Source organism: Danio rerio, chromosome 4 (assembly GCF_052040795.2).
Source record: "Danio rerio strain M-AB ecotype USA chromosome 4, GRCz13ab, whole genome shotgun sequence".
Classification (NCBI taxonomy): Eukaryota; Metazoa; Chordata; class Actinopteri; order Cypriniformes; family Danionidae; genus Danio; species Danio rerio.
In genome coordinates this window covers 22,460,755-22,482,277 of record NC_141024.2, presented here as the reverse complement: position 1 = coordinate 22,482,277, position 21,523 = coordinate 22,460,755, and the positions used below count along the sequence as shown (strand labels likewise).

General features: G+C 33.6%; 1 protein-coding gene across 21 annotated transcripts in view; it reads right to left on the bottom strand.

The window, feature by feature from the left end:
• Nucleotides 1–21,523, bottom strand: part of acss3 (acyl-CoA synthetase short chain family member 3) — a 239,992-nt gene that overhangs the window by 75,099 nt on the left and 143,370 nt on the right. For all 21 annotated transcript variants that reach the window (XR_015483149.1, XR_015483147.1, XR_015483148.1 and 18 more), the window contains 2 exons: nt 18,476–18,627; nt 1,069–1,172 (listed from right to left, as the gene is read on the bottom strand). Coding sequence is in view for 12 of the 21 variants with exons in the window: in XM_087248262.1 (XP_087104388.1) it covers nt 1,069–1,172; nt 18,476–18,627 (256 nt within the window). In the remaining 9 variants the exon portion in view is untranslated. The remainder of the gene's footprint in view (nt 1–1,068; nt 1,173–18,475; nt 18,628–21,523) is intronic.

Here is a 21,523-nt window from a genome sequence, read left to right as displayed (position 1 = left end):
TTCCCGTTAAACACTAAAGAAGTCAATGATTGCTGCTTTCCAACATACTTCAATAAATCCGGTTTTGTGTTCAGCAAAAGAAAGAAACAAACAGGTTTGTAAATGTGGAGGAGAGGAGACCATGCTTTCGGTGGTAGGTCTTAATGATTTGCCTCCGCCCATTAGACAGGCATCTTCTTTGTTTCCATTTAAGTCAGCTCTTAAAACTCTTTTTTTTTTCATTGGCATTTGACACCTGTTGTTATTGAACATTATTTTAATGCCTTTTTAGATACTTTAGCTTTATTTTCCTTTATAGTTGATATCTTTTTTTTACTATTATGCTTATTTTGTAGGAATTAGAGAGAGGAATTCAATACCTTTTAAGACCTTTTTAAAGAAAACCACTTTAGGTTTCAACCGGAAATACTGGCGAGATTTTAACTTACAGTATATTTACAAAATGTTAATGTAAGAAACTAATCAAAAACTAAAACCTCATTCACATACTGAATAAAAATCAATTAAATGTAGCTTATTCACTAGGTTGACGCCTATAGAACTGCAGAAACAATGGTGTTGCCTTGATTACTGCAGTAAACAAACCAGCATCATGTCAAATTTAGTAGGATTTCATTGATTTCATAAACTACACAGCATCCTGATATTCACAGATTTAATTCAGGCAAACTTTAGCATACAACCATACATTGCAGAATCAAAAATGATATAAGATTTAATACCTTGCAAAAAAGCATTTAAGACTTTTTAAGGGCCTAAAATTTCTCTACGTTGATTTATCAACTTTTAATACTTTTTAAGACCCTGCAGACAGCCTGTTGTTGTATATTTTTGTACAGCACTTTGGCTCACTTCTGTGTTTTTTTTAAGTGCTCTATAAATAAAGTCTAACTTGACTTGAGAATGTCGTTGCATATCAGTTCTGAAAACCTGCAATGGCACCAGTGCAACTTCTAGCAAAGCGCAGATGTACTGTCCACAATGAGGGTCGCAGAATTACCTGAGCATTTACCAGCAGTACAGAGCCCTGTTTGGCTTATAGGAAATGTGTTAGGTTGACTAACTCACCAGTTTGCCACCAGTGATCCAGCACCGGCACTCCAAAACTCTTCTTGGCCCATTCAAGGGTCTCTATATCACAGCGTTCACCAGCTACAAACAAGTTCCTCAGCCTACAGAAAAAGAAGAAGATAAAATGTTTTTTTGAAAGTCTGTAAACTTCTGAGCAGCTACACATGTCCCTAAAGAATCTGTAGGAAAGAAATGTGAGAAGAACAAGAATGCAGGTGTGCATTAAAAATTTACTGCATCCATTCTTTGAGAGGAGAAACACGAGGAACTGACAAGCGGAGATTGGATGTGGGTTTAAAGGTGAGGAATCACCGCTCCTGTCATCAAACTGGCCACAATCCTCAAACAAGGCACGGATTAAGCCGTGCAGTGGGTGGTCTCATCACAACATCCTTTCATCTACAGTAAACTACACCTGTCATACCGAAGGGATGCTCCAGGAGCAAAGGACAGGCGAAGCATCTCTTCATCAGGGAGGCACGTTTGAAATGCTAATACTCGGCATTCTGAGTGATTCCATTGATTTAGTAACTTGACAAGCACAAGAGCTATGCCACTGGAAAACTGATTTATTTTCTGACTAGTTTTGCATTTAAATGAATAATTAATGTTATCAATAGAAAGTGTTAGTTATTTACATATTAGATCATACATATGTAAACGTGCATAATACATAAATATTATTTCTGCATGCAAATATTGAGCTTTCATTATACAATTACACAATCACAAAATGTTGACTTCAAGGCTGTTCACAGTTTTATAAAGTGTCAATTTTGTACTTACTATATTTATTCAAATTATTTATCTGGATCACATAAAACATATATACAGTTGTGCTCGAATAAACAGCAGTGTCTTAAAGGTGCAGTAGGTCATCTGCCAAAATGATAACCATTACCATAATAGCTTTAACCCCCCCTCTCCTATTTTAAGCTGCTTTAACACAATCTAAATTGTAAAAGCGCTATAGAAATAAAAATGAATTAAACAGAATTGAATTGGAAATAATAAAGACTGCCACAATACCCATTTTATACTGCCTTCTGAATACACATTCAGCAAGTAGGTCCCACTCCATTTTAATGTACAATTCACGCTATCCATTATCCATTAAGAGCTTTAGCGCAATAAACTACTAATTAGTTGCAGATTAATAGTTAGTAAGGTAGTAGTTGAGTTTAGGTGTTGGGTAGAACTAGGAAAGTAAAATAAGATAAAAATGTAACAGTGCTGTAATAGGCATGTAATAAAGCAGTAGTAAATGGGGTGATTTTTTTTACTTAAACTCAAGTTTTACCATTAAGTCTCTTTTCATTTTTGTGTGTACAAAGTTAAATAAACATTTGCATGGAGCATCTTTAGTATGTTTTAGTACTGTTCACATTCATAAAAAATACATTTTGTGCCTGTTCTTACATTTTGGCAAACTCTTTTACATTGGTTATAAAAAAAAGGCATAACAATCTGTAAAGTACTGATTTAAAAAAAGTATGTCACTTGCTCCAAGTGGTTTAATTTTCTCTGGTGGAAATTTAATTTCTCTCATTAATTTTGGCAAAATGTTTAGAATACACCAATAATACTGTGATCTTGAGTTTTTTGTTAGATTAGTTTTGGTAGTGATTCATTTTTGTAAAGCATTCTTGATTCATTCCTTCATTTTTTTTTCGGCTTAGTCCCTTTATTAATCCAAAGTCACCACGGCGGAACGAACTGCCAACTTATCCAGCATATGTTCTATGCAGCGGATGCCCTTCTAGCTGAACCCATCTCTGGGAAACATCCATACACACTCATACACTACGGAGAATATAGCATACCCAATTCACCTGTACCGCATGTTTTTGGACTGTGGGGGAAACCGGAGCACCTAGAGAAAACCCACGCCAACACGAAGAGAACATGCAAACTCCACACAGAAACGCCAACTGACCCAGCCGAGGCTCGAACCGGCGACCTTCTTGCTGTGAGACAACAGCACTACTTACTGCACCACCACATCGCGGTAAAGCATTCTTTATTTTTAATATTAATTTAAAAGAGAGATCTGTGAGGAGTTTGCTCATTTTTGCTGAGCTCTGTATATTCTGAAATAATAAGACTTGTAGACATTAAAAAAATCCCTGTGCAGGATTACTGTATCGACATCCCACTCCACTCTCCCCTATATGATCCCCACTATATCCATTTCTTCTGAGTCAGTGTTTATGATCAAGTAAACCATATTAAAGCTGACTTCTTTCACTGTTCCCCTCCAGGGTCAAACAATGCAGAAACTATTCAATTACCTGGAGTCAAGGTCACATCTGTGTGATCTGCATTACAACAAGCTGCAGTGTGGTGAGCCAAAGCACACGATACACAAACACACACCTTCTGTCCTCCTGATCTCACGCCTGTCGCTTTCAGAGGCACAATCACTGCATGTTTCTCTGCTTTAAATGCCTGACAAAGGTCACCTGACTCAAACACTGCCATTTCATTAAATGTTGGATCTATTGCAAGCCATTTCCACTCCCTCCTCATAAACATCATGTCAAACCCACCTGCCAGATTTCATTCAGGCGTGCGACGAGTGTTTATGTAATATTTGCAGACCATTGGTTTGAAAGCAGAACATTAAACACTATTGCAGTTAAAGGAACGCTCCACTTGTTTTAGAAAAAGGCTAATTTTACAAGACCCCTAAAGTTAAACAGTTGAGATTACAGATTTTTTGCACTTTTAGCTTAGTTTAGCATAAATCATTGAACTGGATTAGACCATTAGCATCTACAGTCAAGCCTGAAATTATTCATACCCCAGGGGTAAGAGTTTTAAAAAATGTTTCTATTTAAAGCTTGACCTTTCTATGGTTACATAGTGTACTAAGATAGACAGAAAATAAAAACTTGCTATAATTCTTGGTAAATTTGCCTAGTAATTACACTCCATTCCAACATACTAATCAAAAGACTTTGCTACTGCATGGCTGCAGCAGGCACAATGATATTACCCAATGCTGCTACCTAGATGGGACTATTTTCAGGTGCTGCATCATACCAGTGCACTCCATTTTAGTACACAATGTATCTAAGCTGTAAATAAGAAAATGGTCAGAAACACTTTATTTTTAAGTGAGATGCTAATGGTCTAATCTGATTCAATGAGTTATGTTAAGCTAAGCTAAAAGTGCTTGGAGATCAGCTGAAAAAATTATAAATGGTTAAACTCATCTGTTTCACTATAGAAGAGCTAATTTCCAAAAAAAGTGGAGTGTTCCTTTATGCCTACAATGTAAAATAAGGCTTAATTTGATCGTAAATGAAATTTATGAGGAAATATTGAAGAAATTAGCTGGAGAAAATGAGACACTTATAGTATAAAAAATAGTATAATTGTAAAACTTTTGGTGCTCTGGTCATGTTACTTTAATGCAAATGATCCTAAAATTAAATCTTCACTTTTTTTAAAAACATATTTGAGTTTCTTTCTTCGGTTGAACAGAAAATTATTTAATTTGAAGAACGATAGTTCTAATTCTTTTTCCTATGGAAGTCAATAGCTGTGTCACATTTCAGAGGCTGCATTCTCTGAAGGATGCAGACTTCAAAGGTGAGTTCTTCGAAGTCCACACAGGTTGAACCGAGCACTTTGAAATGAGACAATCTAGCTTACAGGGGATGGATCTAGTCACCTAGCAACCGTAACAGCTGCTGTTAATAAGCGGTATATGTATTTAAATATTAAGCAATCTGAAGGCAAAACTAAGTTTACAAAAGCTGGAAATATATTTCCTTTGATCCATACATGTGCACATAAAATGTAAACTGTCTATAAAATCACTTTTTAGTAAGACTTTTCATACTCTTCTTGTCTATTTAATGTGTTTTAGATATCCAAGTAAAAAAAAACCTAGATCATACATTTAAAACTGTAATCCAGAGTTTTCTTTTAAAAACATCCTGCCATTATCAGCGAACAATGAATCTTGGGATGTTCAAGGTCACAAAGGATCCGCCATTTACATATTCCGCTACCTGGGAAACAAAGAACGTATTTGGATGCTGCATTTGAACCCTTCGAATGCATCCATCAGAGCAGAGATGCCCAAACTAGGGCCTTAATTTGACCCATCATCCCATCTGAGAAGAGAGGGAGAAAGATGGGAAGGTTGGGGCAAATGCCTTCAACAGAGCTTGCTATTTCTAATTTTAACATAACCTTTGTTTGTTTGTTGGACTGTTAGGATATAAAAAAGCAAATAAAAATGTTTTAATTAAATGTTGTGCATGAATCAGGTTTGTTATTAAACGTAAAAATTCTCAAATTAAGCAAATCAAGTGTATTTAATGTATTCAGCATTGCAAACCATTGTGTCATAAAGGGCATTGTTTGTATTTTATTGCAAGAAGTTCATTATAAAATGTAAAAACTATATAATTATTCATACCATTACAGTGTTTTTCAAATTATTTTAAAATATTAATTAATTCGAAAATCATGGCAACTTTAATGTAATACTTTGGTTTATTTATCTTCGGCCCACCGCCTTCAATTTGGTTTTATCCCTTCATAAGAAAAAGTTTGGGCACCCCTGCATCAGAGGATCTGAAATGAGACTCAGTTAATGGGTACCATCAACCATTCATTCATTCATTCATTCATTCATTCATTCATTTTATTTTCGGCTTAGTCCCTTTAATAATCTGGGGTTGTTACAGTGGAATGAACCACTTTATCCACCAGATGTTTTACGCAGCAGATGCCCTTACAGCTGCAACCATTACTGGGAAATACCATCAACCAGCATGATACCAAATATTTTACAACAGTCAACAGAAAAGAAAACCACACAAGGATTTTTCATTTCTGTGTAAACAATCCAGAGTACACCAGCCACTGGCAGTTGTGCCAAACGTTGTGCCTCTGAATGGTTGTGCACACAACACAGATGAATTATACTGAAGACTCCAGGTGTGCTTATCTAGCGCACTGACCTTCTGCAGATGTGGGTTAACATCAGCCTCATGATCCTGAACCTACAGAGGCAATGCAAATTCTCTGAGCTGGAAGACTCTATTGAGTGGAGTCAAGGCCTCTGGCATGCATTTAAACACACACTGAGAGCCGCAGGTTATACACACGACACACACTCCTGCACTAGAGAACTGACTGAGAGCTTGTGCTTTTGTCTGAAAGTCACGCATCGCACGGCTCCTTTGGGTCGAGCTCAGTTGCCCTTCATTACAATTCATCTTTGAGAATGCTGGTATGTGTAATTTAAATTAAAAAAGAAGAGTGGCTCACTTTATTCATTAAAGGTTGTTTCAAAGATGCATGGCGTAATAACAACTGACTGAGCCAGAGCAAAACAAAGGCCATTTAAAAAGAAAATAATCAGCCGTGTGTTTGTTTTTCTAGTGGAAAAAAATACAACCTCATTATTGCTACAATGATTAGCATAAGAAAGTGTGGAAAAAAAACAAGTGATTGCTATGCAGTGTAAATATTCATGAGGTGTCAAAAAATGTAAACGAGCCCCATCTAGTAAATTACTACCCTTATTATGCTATTACTGGACAGTAATGTTGTAATATATAATACGTTTTAAACTAGCTTCATCTACTGTGCTGCTTAAATGGTTTTGCGTTATAGAAGTCTGAACATTTATCTCTAGGTTCATTTTATTTCTTGTAATATTCTTTCATTATATATATTTTATTATAGATGTTTTATTTTATTATAGATATTTTATTTTATATATATATATATATATATATATATATATATATATATATATATATATATATATATATATATTAATTTTATTTGATTATTTATTTGATTTTGATTATATATATATAAACACACACACACACACACACAATACAACAAACATTGTGTAATGTCAAAATAAGCACGTATTCGATTTTTGATTCTTGCAACACATTAAAAAAAAAAAGTTGGAATACTAAAGCATTTATCATTTTGTAATGCCATTCCTTTTCACAACACTTTTCACAAAAAAACATTTAGGCACCAAAGACACAGAGTGATAAAGTGTTCCAGATGTAATTTTGTAATATTTTTCCTAAAAACAAGTCTTAGGGTGGGCAACAGTACAGGGTCTTCGTTGTCGCATTTTGCACTTCGAAATAAGCAATACATTCTCAACTGGAAAAAGGTCAGGACTGCAGGCAGGTCAGTCAAGTACCTGTCTCCTCTTCCTCCTTAGCCAGGACATTGTAATGTGTGCAGAATATGGTTCAGAATGTGGAATGTGGTTGTCTTGTTGAAATATGCATGGACATCCATGCAAAAGAAGGCAGCATTTTGTGCTCCAAAATCTCTATGTACTTTTCAGCATTAATGGTGCCATCACAGAAGCGCAAGTTACCACTGACACAACCCCATACCATGACATAGCCTGGCTTTGGGACTTGTTTTCTGGTAACAGTTTGAATTAGGGATGCTCAAAATAATCGATTAACCGTTGACCAAAAGGATGCGTTTGTAACCATTTAATGGTATCAGTTAAACAATTAAAAATTTTATTTCATATATTTTTAGTTTGGCTGCATAAGGGGCCGATCGTATGCAATTTTTTGCGTTAAATATTTGCAAAAAAAGCAAAATGAAAGAAGAATTGCTATTTGATAGACGAGTTGATGCCAAACCAGCGCTGATGCTGATGGCCTCCTGGATCTGCGTCATAAAAAACAAATAGGCTTTAGCTTTATTTTTACAGCTCATAAAGCATGTATGCACATTAATGCAATATCATATTTAATCAACAAAACTGTTTACAAAAACTCTACATATGCGTGTGTTGCCATTGTCTTTTCATCACACAGTGCGCACACTTGAACTGCGAGAGAGAGAGAGGAAACCATATAGCAAGACGTAATCTTTAAAATGATGATTTCTATTAAAAATGTAAAAAGGTTTTGTCATATAATAATAACAGCGGGGCATTAAATAAATGCATATTTTCCGTGGAGCAAGAAATTTAAGGAAGTCTGCAACTTTTATTTCACAGAATTAAAAAACGTGATTGGGGAAAAAATAGCCTTTGCTCATTCTTAAAAAGAATCAGTGTTTTCGTTTTGTAATATAAATGAATAATTTAAGTGGAAAATAATTTAGGGCAGGCCTATTTTTTTTTTTGTTTGTTTGTTTTATTTAGTTTATTCTGTTTTTCTGTGCTATTGGAAACTGCAGGTGTGTGAACATGCTCTGTTGTTATGTTCTGTCATTAATATGCAAGCATATAAATCAGTATTTTAAAATGCATTATTTAATGTGCCAGACACATTAATTTATTGCACAATTAAAAAAAAAAAAATTATAGTAACCGATAAACGAAATGAGCATCCCTAGTTTGGATGATCCTTTTCTTTTTTGGACCGGAGCACAGTGTCCATTTCTTTCAAAAAATACCCGAAATACTGATTCATCTGACCACAGTACACATTTTCACTGTGTGATGGTCTATCCTCCCAGCCCAGACAAGTCGACGGTGCTTCTGAACACTGTTTACATAGGGCTTCCTTTTGGTTCAGTACAGTTTTAACTGGTATTTGTGGATGAAATAATGTACTGTTGTACTCACAAAGTTTTGCAAAAATAGTCCTGAGCCCATTTGGTGATATCGCTTCTAGATGAATGACGATTCTTCATACAGTGCTCCCCCTAAGGGTGATTTGACACCTAGACTTTTGTTTCGGAACCGGTCTCATTTGCCCATTAAGCGCAGTTCGTTTGGCATATGTGAATCCAGCAATCGCGCACAGATCCGCGCCAAAACAATCATTCCGAGATCGCCTGAACGCAGTGTATTATGGATATGTAACAGGCATAGAGTTATATGAAAAGAGAATTATGAGTAGGGCGGGAGGTCATTACAGACATCCCAAGTCTCTCTGGAGTTTCGTGAGTCTCCCGCAAATGCACAGAGAATCCCAGATGCCCGCAAACGAGCGATAATCTCCCGGTAATCTGGCGCCTCCCTCCTTGTCCTCATATACGTTGCGCACCCTTCTCACCCCTCCCCACCGCATCCCTCCTCGCTCTTCAGTTGCACCCTGTCAAACACCACTAAACCACCACCCCCCGACAGCTGAGCAGGACTCTGCAAAATAAACCGGGAAATTCACACATGACTTGTTTTAGCTATTTTGGTCCGTTTAGAAACTTTGCAGTGTCAAAGCAAACTGCACTTTCTTTCGGAACAAATGAAATCGCTTCACAGGTGTGAAAACACCCTAAGAGATCAAATATCACGGTTATTTAGTTTTGGCTCGCACCCTTTTCCTATACGCACTGTAACTCCTCCAGATTCCTTGAATCTTTTAATTATGTTATGCACAGTTGAAGGGGAAATATCCAAATGTCTTCCTATCTTTCTTTTAATAATCTTCCCACGTATTTGTTGGCAAACTGGTGATCCGCGACCCATCTTTGCTCTTAAAGAACTAGATCTTTTTTGGATGCTGCTTTTGTACCACATTATAATTACAATCACCAGTTGACATCACCTCTTTCAAATCACATAATTTTACCCATTTACCTGATTACAAGCCTTAAATTGCTCCTGTCCCAATTTTTTTTTTATTGTGTTGACTGAACCTAAATTGGAATACGTGTTTATTTAGAAAAATGCAATGAAAAACAAAGCAAAGTAAATTTATAAATCATTTTTTTCTTTTTTTATCTGCATTTTCCATACTGTCTCAACTTTTTATGATTTGGGGTTATATATAAATGTTGAAAAATGATTTCCCTTAGGTTTATCTGATGATTGTAAAAGCACAAAAGAACTGCATTTAAGACATCTTTGTAGCTATATGAAAATCTTTACTGTTGCTTTTGATAATTTTTCAAATGCCCTCCTATCACTAACTCACTTTTTCTTTGACCTAGTTACCACAGCGGAATGAACTGCCAAATTCTCTGGTATATGTTTTATGCAGCAGATGTCCTTCTTGCGACAGAGTACACTATTGCCAGAGTTTGTTGAATAATAATAATAATAATAATAATAATAATAATAATAATAATAATAATCAAAACAAAGGGAAAGTTACAGCTGTAACAATATGTCCCATTTATTGCCTGGGCTTGTTATCCGTATCTCTAGATCACATCCGAAAACTTTCTGATGAGAAAGTCTATGGGTGAGTGAATTTGTGGGTGTCTTCTGATCTTTTGATCTACTTTTGCAAAATAAGCTTCCATAATTTACATATGAATCTGAACAAAATTAGCATATTTCTGCTCTGATAATTGCAAAACTATGCCAAATACTGCAGGTTTTGTAATCTGGACTGGAAAGACAGCATTGTGCTTTCCACATATTTAGTCTTCAAATCAAACAAAATGATAATTTCAGAAGGAATAGTTTAAAACCTGTCTGGCTAGAGTTCTCCAATAACACATCCTGTAATGTTTAAGAATGAAGTGGACGGTAAAGTTTATTTTGTGGCTATTCGAACGTATACATTTTTTACCCAATGAAAGCATTTCACTCAAGTGTGTTTTGATCACCCTCCGGAAGCCTTTCAGACATTGTTCACGTATTTAGGATTGTCCACGGTCTAATTTCATCAACAGAAATCCACATTCACCAGGTGGACAATATTTATAATTTTAAATCTCAGATGAAAACTTTTAATGACTTGATGGTATAATATCCTGTCTATTGCTTTTCATTGCTTGTGTTGTATGATGTGCTTGCTATTTACACTACCTGAAAATAAAGTCTTGTTGTCGATCCCCCTTGTGTGCGCAAAAAATAATAACTTGAATTCTAGTTGATCATTTGGAAAAGTGGCAGAAGGTTATCTGTTAAACTGCATCAAGACTTTTGTCTAAGCAAAGTCAGACCTAACTGTGCTAACTGAATAATTAAAAATCAAGGGATGATCATACTTTCTTTTGGCAAAATAAGTGTAATCTAGAGGCCTTTGCCTTTCACTTAAGCCACCTCTGATACCAAATGATCAACTAGAAGTCAAGCTATTAATTGTTGTTCCTAAAACTTGGATAGGCGACAAGACTTTTGTCAGGTAGTGTACTGCAAGGTGTCCTTGAGTGCTTTGAAAAGTGCCTATAAATAAACTTTATTATTATTATTATTTATTTTATTTTATTTTATTATTATTATTTTGTTGTTGTTGTTGTTGTTAAAAACTCATCGTAATGCCAAGAATAAACAAAAGTGTTGTGTTCTGTAGTTCATATCTGTTTATATCTGCCACAAATTGCTTTTGGGTGAATAAAGCTAGACATTGATCTGTCAACTGTTATAAAGAAACTGCACCTCTAAAATCCTCACATAGGCTCCCAAAAGATCTGAGTATTACAAATCCATGGCTGGAGTTAATTTTTTATGATGTACCCAAGAGACTGAAATCTATCATTTTCCTTTCTTCAGCCTGATGCTGTTTTTTCAGTACATCTTTTATTGAAAGATTTAAGATTTATCACTTTATCCTCAGAAGCAATACATACATTTATTCTTAATCCCAAAGTGCATTTGAAATAAACTTAAAATCATGTTTTTAAGATACTAAGGATACCACTGTTTGAGTGTTTATTATTAAATGTAATTCGAGCTCCAATATACAGTATGCAACTCTATTTGTGTGTTTTCATCTCAAACACCAAATGCGCACTAAAGGATGGTGCAATAAAGTAGGTATTTACTTAGATTTCAACAAAATGTTTCTTAAAACCAAGTGTTGTTTAGTGAGGTGAGGATGGAAAATTTCTTTGAAAACCTAATAAAATAACCTAATGTTGTTTTACTGATAGACCACAGTGTAATAAACAAGGAGTTGATTCTTATTATTTTACTGTATAGTGAAAATTATACAATGAAGAGGTATCCCCACTTACAATTGACCTAGTAAATAGTTATATCTTCATAACAATCCCTAATTGCTTACTAGCTTCAAACAGCAGGGGAAGTCTTAAGTTCTCTTTATAATCAATCATCAGCTAAGTGTGAACTCTCGAAAAAAAATGTAGAAATGAACCTAAAGAAACAAATGCAACTGTCTCCTCTATCACTAATTTTAGAATAACTAAACGATTACAATGTTATAAACAAAAGGTTGAAGTTTATTTGTAGATTTATACTCTGTAGAAAAGCTGATACAATGTGATGTGAGCTTTGCAAACAGTCTGCTACTGACTGATAGGACAGTTAAAACAGTACTGGATTAAGTTCATTGACATGAAAGAACCAAAGCAAGCAAGCTTGTATAATTCGAAGGGTCAAAGAAAGCTTGTATATGGTCATGTACAATTAAAATAAATATGTGTTTTTTTCTCTCTCCAATAAAATTAGACTAAAGTTGTAATTGACTCTAATAACACTTTTGTTTAACCATGTGGAGCATGCAACAGTTTTGCAAGCTTTTTTGGTGTCTATAGTGAAGTTTAAATGTCTACATACATATACAATTAATATTTCCCAGACCAGGGAATTTTTTACAGTATTTCTGATCATATTTTTTCTTCTGGAGAAAGTCTTGTTTGTTTTATATTATTAAGCAATATACATTTTTAGATTTTCTACAGAGAAAACCATCAATATAAAATGATTTGCCTAATTACCCTAACCTGCCTAATTAACTGAATTAACCTAATTAAGCCTTTAAACCACCCTTTAAGCTCAATACTATAATCTTGAAAAATTTCTAGTCAAATAATATTTACTGTTATCATGGCAAAGATAAAATAAATCAGTTAATAGATATTAGTTATTAAACTATTACGTTTATAAATGTGTTGAAAATCTTCTTTCCATTAAACAGAAATTGGGGAAAAATTAAAATAATTCTGACTTCAACTGTATATACACCTCCCCTACACAGGAATACAATTTCTATTACTGTTTTATTATTCAACAATGTGAGCTCTCTTTACATCTCTTAACTGGATGTTTATGTAAATGATTAATGTCTAAGTCACTGAGCCTTTAAATGGCCGCTGAGCAGTTATTACAGCCAGAATATCATTTGTGCGCAAGGAAGAAGAAAAAGAAAATGCAGCTCAATAATGTAGTGGTGCTTTAGTTTAACTCAAAGCTATAACCAATGTACAGCAGCTCTATACCGCTTTATTGAAACACATCCATTACCATCACCATGGGAACTGCACTTTTCTTTCTCCTTAGTGCACAGCAAACAGCAACATGGTGCTTGCAGAAACATAACCCACACCAGAATCAACACTGTAATGACATTTCTATTAAACTGAGCCCATTTAGTGTCTACGCCTGAAGGCATTTAACACTTGTGAAAGTTGAAAAATGTCATAACACTAATTAAATTTGTGGAAAAAAGTTTCTTGTATTTGATGAAAAAGGTGTATTTAGAGCTGTTATTTTTTCTCTATTAAACACTGCGGCTAAGCAGGGAAATGACTCAACAAAAGCACTTGACCAATCTCTGAACCCTTTTTACTATTTAATAAGCCCAAAAGTCAAAAGACAGGGTTGTGAAAGCTAAGATAAATGTGTTATGAATAACTATGACTACATTTCCATATCAAACACCGTTACTTACTGACATAACCACTAACACTGCTGGCCATTTGCTGCAAAGTCCTGACTTTTGAGATCTCAACTTAACAGCTTATACAGAAGACTGGCTTTTGGGTAGGAATAAGTAAACTGATTAAAAACCTAATTGACCTATTCACTGCTGAAAAAAATCATTTAAATTAAATAAATAGATTAAATTAAATTAAAATAAAAATTAAGTTAAATTAAATTAAGAATAAAGTGAAATAAAATATTTCACTTATATAAATATTTATAAATAATAAAAAAGGCAGCGTGGTGGCGCAGTGGGTAGCTCTGTTGCCTCACAACAAGAAGGTCCCTAGTTCGAGTCTCGGCTAGGTCAGTTGGCATTTCTGTGTGGAATTTGCATGTTCTCCTCGTGTTTGCATGGGTTTCCTTCGTATGCCCCAGTTTCCCTCACAGTCTAAAGACATGCACCATAGGTTAATTGGTTAAGCTAAATTGGCCGTAATGTATGTTTGTGAATAAGAGTGCTAGGTGTTTCCCAAGGAAAACGTAAGGAAAAGGTAAGGGTTGCAGCTGGAAGGGCATCCGCTGTGTAAAACATATGCTGGATAAGTTGGCAGTTCATTCCGCTGTGGCGACACCTGATTAAAAAAGAAACTAAGCCGAAAAGAAAATGAATGAATGAAAAAAAAAAAATAATAATAATAATAATTAAAAAATAATAATAATAAAATAAAATAAACACCAAGGTAGACTGTAGTGTGGGCAAACTGGATTTGGACATTTACAAGATTAGTTCCTTTCTGATTATTTAGTTAGGTGACATAAAATGTATAAAAGTTCGACAAACTTTCTTCAGCTGAAGAACAATTAGGGCTTTGGATAAATAAATTACAGATTTTTTTCTCCATTTAATGAAATAAATGCTCAACATATGTAATCTTGTTTATATAAAATAAACCTGCTCCTTTGCAGGTTTGAGCTACTAGAACTGTTGCTATGACAATAACTCTCAGATATGTTTTGTAGAACGAAACGATCCTGGATTATTTCAAATCATCAATAACCAAATCCAGCTAAATGAGTAATCCACGTACAAAGAACGGTCCCCTGCTCTCAGCTGGTCTATTTAACAGTCTATTTTAGTTCCTCAAAATAGTAACACGCTAACAATGCACCTTAACACACCTCTTTTCTAGACAGAAACACCCATGTGTCCACAAAGTGGCACAAATGGATTTGCTATTCAAGTTATTGTGGAACGATGGTTTGTTCTGTAGACCAGTGGTTCTCAAACTGTGGTACGCGTACCACTAGTGGTACGCGGGCTTCCTCCTAGTGGTACGCGGAGGAATCGCTGAATAATGAAAGAAACAATTATCACTTTTAATCCTTTAATGCGTAATATAACATTGATGTGATCAGCATTGGCTGTTTTGTGAAGCGTACGATCACAACGCTGTGCTTAGAGTGTTTATTTTAGTGCATTGTTTCATAAGCTGCTGAAAATCAGTTTCCGAAGTTTAAGAATTGATTCTGAAGCGTGATTTGACTGACATGAAAAGTGGCCAATCACAGTCGACCTTGTCTAGTTGCGTGAAACGTATAGGCGGGACAAAGGCTTTCTGTGTTGCAGAGACAGAAAAAATAACTTAAAAACAAATGTTTTGTTGGAATAATGCTTCTTGGATGTTTTCACTACAGAGATGTCTAGCAGAATAATTAAACCGCGGACACATTTCCTGCCTATTTGATGATCTTCATACACGTTTCGCTCTCCGACAGCCAGTCGACTCGCCTCTGACCTGTCACTCCTCTAAATACATTCTGAATGGCGGCGCGGGAATGAAGGTATTGCGCAATTACTCATTTCTGCAAATGTGGCGAGTGCTTTATTTTAACACGAGACATTCGTGTTATTTTAACATTCATGTACGCAAATCGCTAAAACAGATATGCTAGCTCTTAAATAGGCTTTTTTCAAATGAACTGCAAGTGCTCTCATGATCGCCTGTGTGCTCAGATAGAATACAATCGCGATCTGTTCACTATTAAAGTAGACATTATTTATCTTTGCTCCTTAACTAAATTTAGTCAAAAGTATTCAAAGTTATCAAATATTTAGAAATAGATTGATACATGATCGATGACAATGCTAATGGTCTTCTTATTTGGCTGTATTGTGAAGTGAAACTTACTTTTAGCAAAGGTGGAACATTTTTAATTTCTTTACGACAAAATAATTATGCTGAAAATGTTTCTGGATGAGGTATTTGTGTGATTTATACATTTAGCTGTATTCTGATCTGTCCTAAAGCATTACAGGTCAAAGCAATCCATTGTTAGCCAACTCATTGTTTATTTATCACAATTTACAATAAGGCTCTTAAAGCACTGCTTTGATAAATGTTGTGTTGTCATATTTCAAACACCTCAAGTAAAATGAAGTCATTTGTTTATTATTTTTTACTGACAGTGTACTTGTATTTTTTTACGTTTCTATTTTAGATTAAGATCAAGTGTAAAATAAAATCTACATGTGATGTACAGCTATTTAAGAAACAAATTTGCCATATTGTAAAGAAAATAGTGTAAAATATGTAAATAAAAGGCTAAATTTAAATCTTTTTACCATATACTTTAATTTAACCTTTCAAAGCTTAAAAATATATATTTTTAAAAATGGGCAGAAAGTGTCTCTATGGCCTTAAAGATTATTTGGTAGTTTTACTAGTGCTATTGAAAAAGATTAATTGTCATGAAAGGAAAAATTGACTATACTTCCTTTGTTAGTGCACATTATACATGTAGCTTTGGGATGTAAGCAATCAAACCATTAAATTAGGTTTACACTTAAAAAAAAGTGATTTCATAATGAAAATCAGATTTTTTTTTCAAAAGTAACCAACTAGTACTTTTTAAAAGAGTAATTTGTACTTTTACCTAATATTAGTATTATTTACTAAAGTTTTTGTTATTTTAGCAGTGTAATAGTATTTTTACTTGAGTATAAAAAAGATTTCACAAGCACTTAGTGCAGGTTTATTATATTATTAATATATGATTAATAAATATTATTATTAATGGTTTTTATTTGTATCTATTCCTATGCAATGTTTTATGGGTTGCTGAGAATACATTTCAGGTCTTCAATACATAGCATGTCAGTCTTGAGAAAAAAAATAGGTGCTGGAATTGATTTTCATTAGGCTGTGCCTGTATGAACCCTGTCATGTACATTTAACATATATTTCAAGATTTGTCTGAAAGTGTAGGAATATGACATATAGCCTATATTTATAAGGTCCAAGCAGCATTTCCAGCTTTTGATGAATAGGCTACTATGAATACTTTAGATTTAAGTTTTCTTTTTACTTTTTAAGAACAGCGCCATTTTTTTATGAACTTTTAAAAGCACATTTTAACTAAAACTTTTTTTTTTATCTGCAAGCACAGTTAATGTTCAGACTATTTCAAATGTTTAAAGTGACTGACAATAATACATATTCTTACTAATAGGAAGTAATCTGCATCGTTTTAAAACTGTGCACACCTGTAGCTGCTTAATTAGGCTTACGACGCTATTTTTTAATACTGGTTAAAAAATAGCGTCGTAAGGTGGTACTTGGAGAGACGATTTTTTTCTAAGGTGGTACTTAGTGAAAAAAGTTTGAGAACCACTGCTGTAGACTATAGAAAAAATATAGCTTAAAGGGCCCAATAATTTGGACCTTAAAATTTTTATACAAAATAAAAAATTGCTTTTATTCTAGAAAAATGTATGTCAACTACAAATTTATATATATATATATATATATATATATATATATATATATATATATATATATATATATATATATATATATATATATATATATACATATATACATATATATATATATATATATATATATATATATATATGTATATATATATATATATATATATATATATATATATATATATATATATATATATATATGTATATATATATATATATATATATATATATATATATATATATATATATGTATGTATGTATGTATGTATGTATGTATGTGTATATATATATATATATATATATATATATATATATATATATATATATATATATATATATAAATTTATAGTTGACATACATTTACGTTTGCAGCTGGCTAAATATGGACTTATAATATAATTTAATATAAATATAATATTTAACCATTTTGTATCTGTATGCTCTGAATATTTTCTGTACATATTAACAGTGAATGAATGAACCAATGAATGAATGAATTAATTAATTAATGAAAATTAATTTTTGAATTATAAATGACAAGTATCAAATCGACTTGCATTATTTACAAGAATAAAGCACAGGTACATTTTTCAAACCGTATACATTTAACAATATCCAAGTTGGGTAGCTTTCCAAATATGAAGTAGCACACATACATTTTCATTACCAGTTAAAAATCTTCTCCAAAACACACCTGATCATGTCATTTTGAATGAATTGTTAAAAACAAATACAAAAAGTATTGGATGATTTCTAGATGTCAAAAAATTTATAGTCAATATAATAAATAAATAAAAAACAAAAATTGTCCCCCAGTTTTGCCATTTAAGGCTGAAAAAGTTGCTCAGACAAGCAGCACAAGCGCAGCTTTATTTTCCACTTGGGTTGATATATTTGCACCTTAAGTGTTCAAAAGCTTTTTGAGATTATTTGTACAAATGCCGTTCAATTTTAGTAGAAGCTTTTGTACCTGTGCAGTCAAAAATAAGTGGAAAATAAAACACACTTTTTGGTGTATTTGTGTGAGATGCTTGACTGCACATGTTCCATGTTCTGGGCCATTAAGTGAAGAGTTGCAGATGAAGATTTGAGTTTACCTGTTGAGTGGATACAGTTTGCCGTGTTCTGCCTGAGGGTCTTGCTGGCGAATGGCTCTGATGGCAGTTGGAGCAGTAAACATGCAAGCTGTGCCGTGCTCAGACATCACACGGAAGAAGGCCCCGGGGTCTGGAGTCCCTACAGGTTTACCCTGCGGAAACAACGACTGCTTACAACATCTGAATACTGAAATAAAAGACAAACATCCTAAAGAGATCCTATGATGCTTTATCCTATGATATTTTATAAATGTTTATTTGGTGTACTAGAACATGTTAGTATGTTTTAATGTTTAAAGAGCATTATTTTTCATGAAACTGTGAAAGTGCTCTGATTGGCTAGCTGCCACAGTGTGTTATGATTGACCAAACACCTCAAGTGTGTGTTAAAATTATAAATCCCATAAAAATGTTAAGTTCTAGCTTCCAATGACTTGGGGTAACTGTAAACACAAAGGACCCTACAATTTAACCAGCGCAATAAGGCGCAAGACGTATATGGTATGAGATGTTACCATTTTCATATCAACGTAACAGTAATTTTCATGTTTTGCACCACGTTGTTTAAATAGCAAATCCATTTGTGCCACTTTGTGAACCCATGGGTGTGCTGGTCTAAAAAGAAGGTGGGTTTTTGGCATGTTGCTATTTTGAGGAACTGAAACAGACCAAACTAAAAGTTGGCTTTAAGTCCAGCGCAAAGTGTGGTAGTTATGCGCTTATGCGGGTCCAATTGCTTACACATTGCTTCATGAACACAGGATGTACAGTAACACAAAAAATATCTGTACATATGAAAAAATTTAAGGATTAAAATTTTACTAAACTTATTATTTTGCACATAAATATAAAAATTACTGTCTCCATGCCTTCTTCTCTGGGGGCATTTTTCAGTTTATTCATGACAATTTGCATATTTATTATAATGTTATTACTGTTAGCAGAATTTTTTGTTATTTGCTCATTTATATTTGTTTTAATAAAAACTAGGTTAGATTTGTCCACCTGTCAAGTTTTGGAGATGTAAAAGATCACCATATTGGGCATAAAATGTGTTTGGATATAACTCAGTTTTGTGACCACACTCCATTATTATTGTTCATTTATTCATTTGCTGGAAATAAGAACTGAATTTAGAAACAGTTTTGAAACAAATCTTTGTGCTTAACAAACCGATGAAAATATATAGGCTAATGGGGTTTCAACCCTTTCCTTATCCACAAAAGTAAAGGAGTAAAGTAAAGAGTAAAAGTATCCTTGCACAGATCTGTTTGTTTGACAGTCTGTTTACTGTTTTCTCACTAGTGAAGCGCTCAGTTTTCCACTTACATATTCCACCATGTAAATAGCAAACGCGCCATGGCTAACTCTTAAGGGGAAAAGGAGATGAGACTTTGGTTGGTTTAATTCACGTTACGCTCAAACCACACCCAAAACTCATTAGGAGAATAAGTACAACATCATTAGACCATCCGCTAAGTCACAAACCATATTTTTCCATCCATGATATAGTAAAATTGGATTTGAACACGCACTTAATGCTTTTGTGCCATGCGCTTTAGACATTGCACTTAGATCGGTAAAAAAAGAGTGCAAAGAGTTAATAAAGTAGTTGGTTTAACTATTATCAGACTGGTCTGAAACCAACTTTGCAAGGTTGAATTAGCAAAATTTAGAACAGTAGTATTCTTTTTTTATCTTATTTTAAGTTGTCCTTCATAAATGGTTCTTTACACAAGCACACTTTTGGGTATTACTGCTCATAAATAGTGCTATAAATAAATACTAACCACAGTTTTCTTACATTTGGTCCTTTTTTGAAAATTCAAACAAATGCTTTTGCATCCAAGCACGTGCTGGTCTCACAACCTCTCCGAAATTTTGAAGTGATCAAGAGCTTACAGATAGCGTAACTCCTTCTTGTCAAATTTTTATTAAAGCCAAAATGTATTGAAAATATATGAAGGGCTAAAAACAAGGGCTTCTTCACATCAGGGGAGCTTTTTTCAGTTTATTCATGACAATTTGCATTTGTATAAGGTTATTATTAGTAGTATTTATAATAGGCATATTTATATATTTTTTATCTATCTTAATAGATTTTTAATACATTTTTATATATCTTAAAAGATCAAGAGCTTACAAAAAGTGCAATTCCTTGTTGTTAAAGTTTTATTAAAGCCAAAATGTATTGAAGACATATTAAGGGCTTAAAACATTGTAATTTGCCCTTCCATTTTATATTCCACGAGTCTTTAAATCATTAGTCTTAGCATCAATGCACTGCAAAAAAATAGTTATCTTCAGTAATTTGTTAAAATATTAATCAATATCTATAGAAAATGAAAAGATTTCTGAGAATTAACCGAGTTTAAAATTAAATAAGTTAGTGCCTAAAATAGGAACAAATATTTATTAGCGGGGTCTAGAAATATATTATGGTCAAGCTAAACTGGAATTTTGTGTGGAATCCATTGGCAGACATTTCTTCTGGTTTTAATTATAAAATCCTTTAATGTTGATTACATTTTGATTAGTTCTATAAAAACAACAAGACCTCAAGTAATTTCAGTAAATGTATCTTGACTTTGGAATCTTTAGACATTTTCACTGAAAAACGAGACAAGAATACGAATAAAGAGCAGTACTGCAGTATGATCAGAAAGTACAGTTATAGCAATATCAATATTCTGGTGTCTGGGAGCACATTTATTCAACCCTTAAGCTATTAAACAACTCACTGTATACTCCTTACACATTTACATTTAGAAAGAATATTGACATTTTGTGTTCCCTTCAAATTATTCATTACATTTCCTTTCCTTGGTTTTAAAGTTTACATTCATAAAGCTACAGAAACCTTGTAATATGCTGCATCTCATTCACTGACAACCACATAAACATTCACAAGCCACCAAAGTACATTGTCTCTTAAATGTTGTTCTAAACATTAACAGAAAATACAACTTACAGTAGCAATGATAATTTTTACAGCCAGCCAAACATGGAAAACCTGTTCCCAGTAGAGTTTCCCAGAAGTAAATCCAG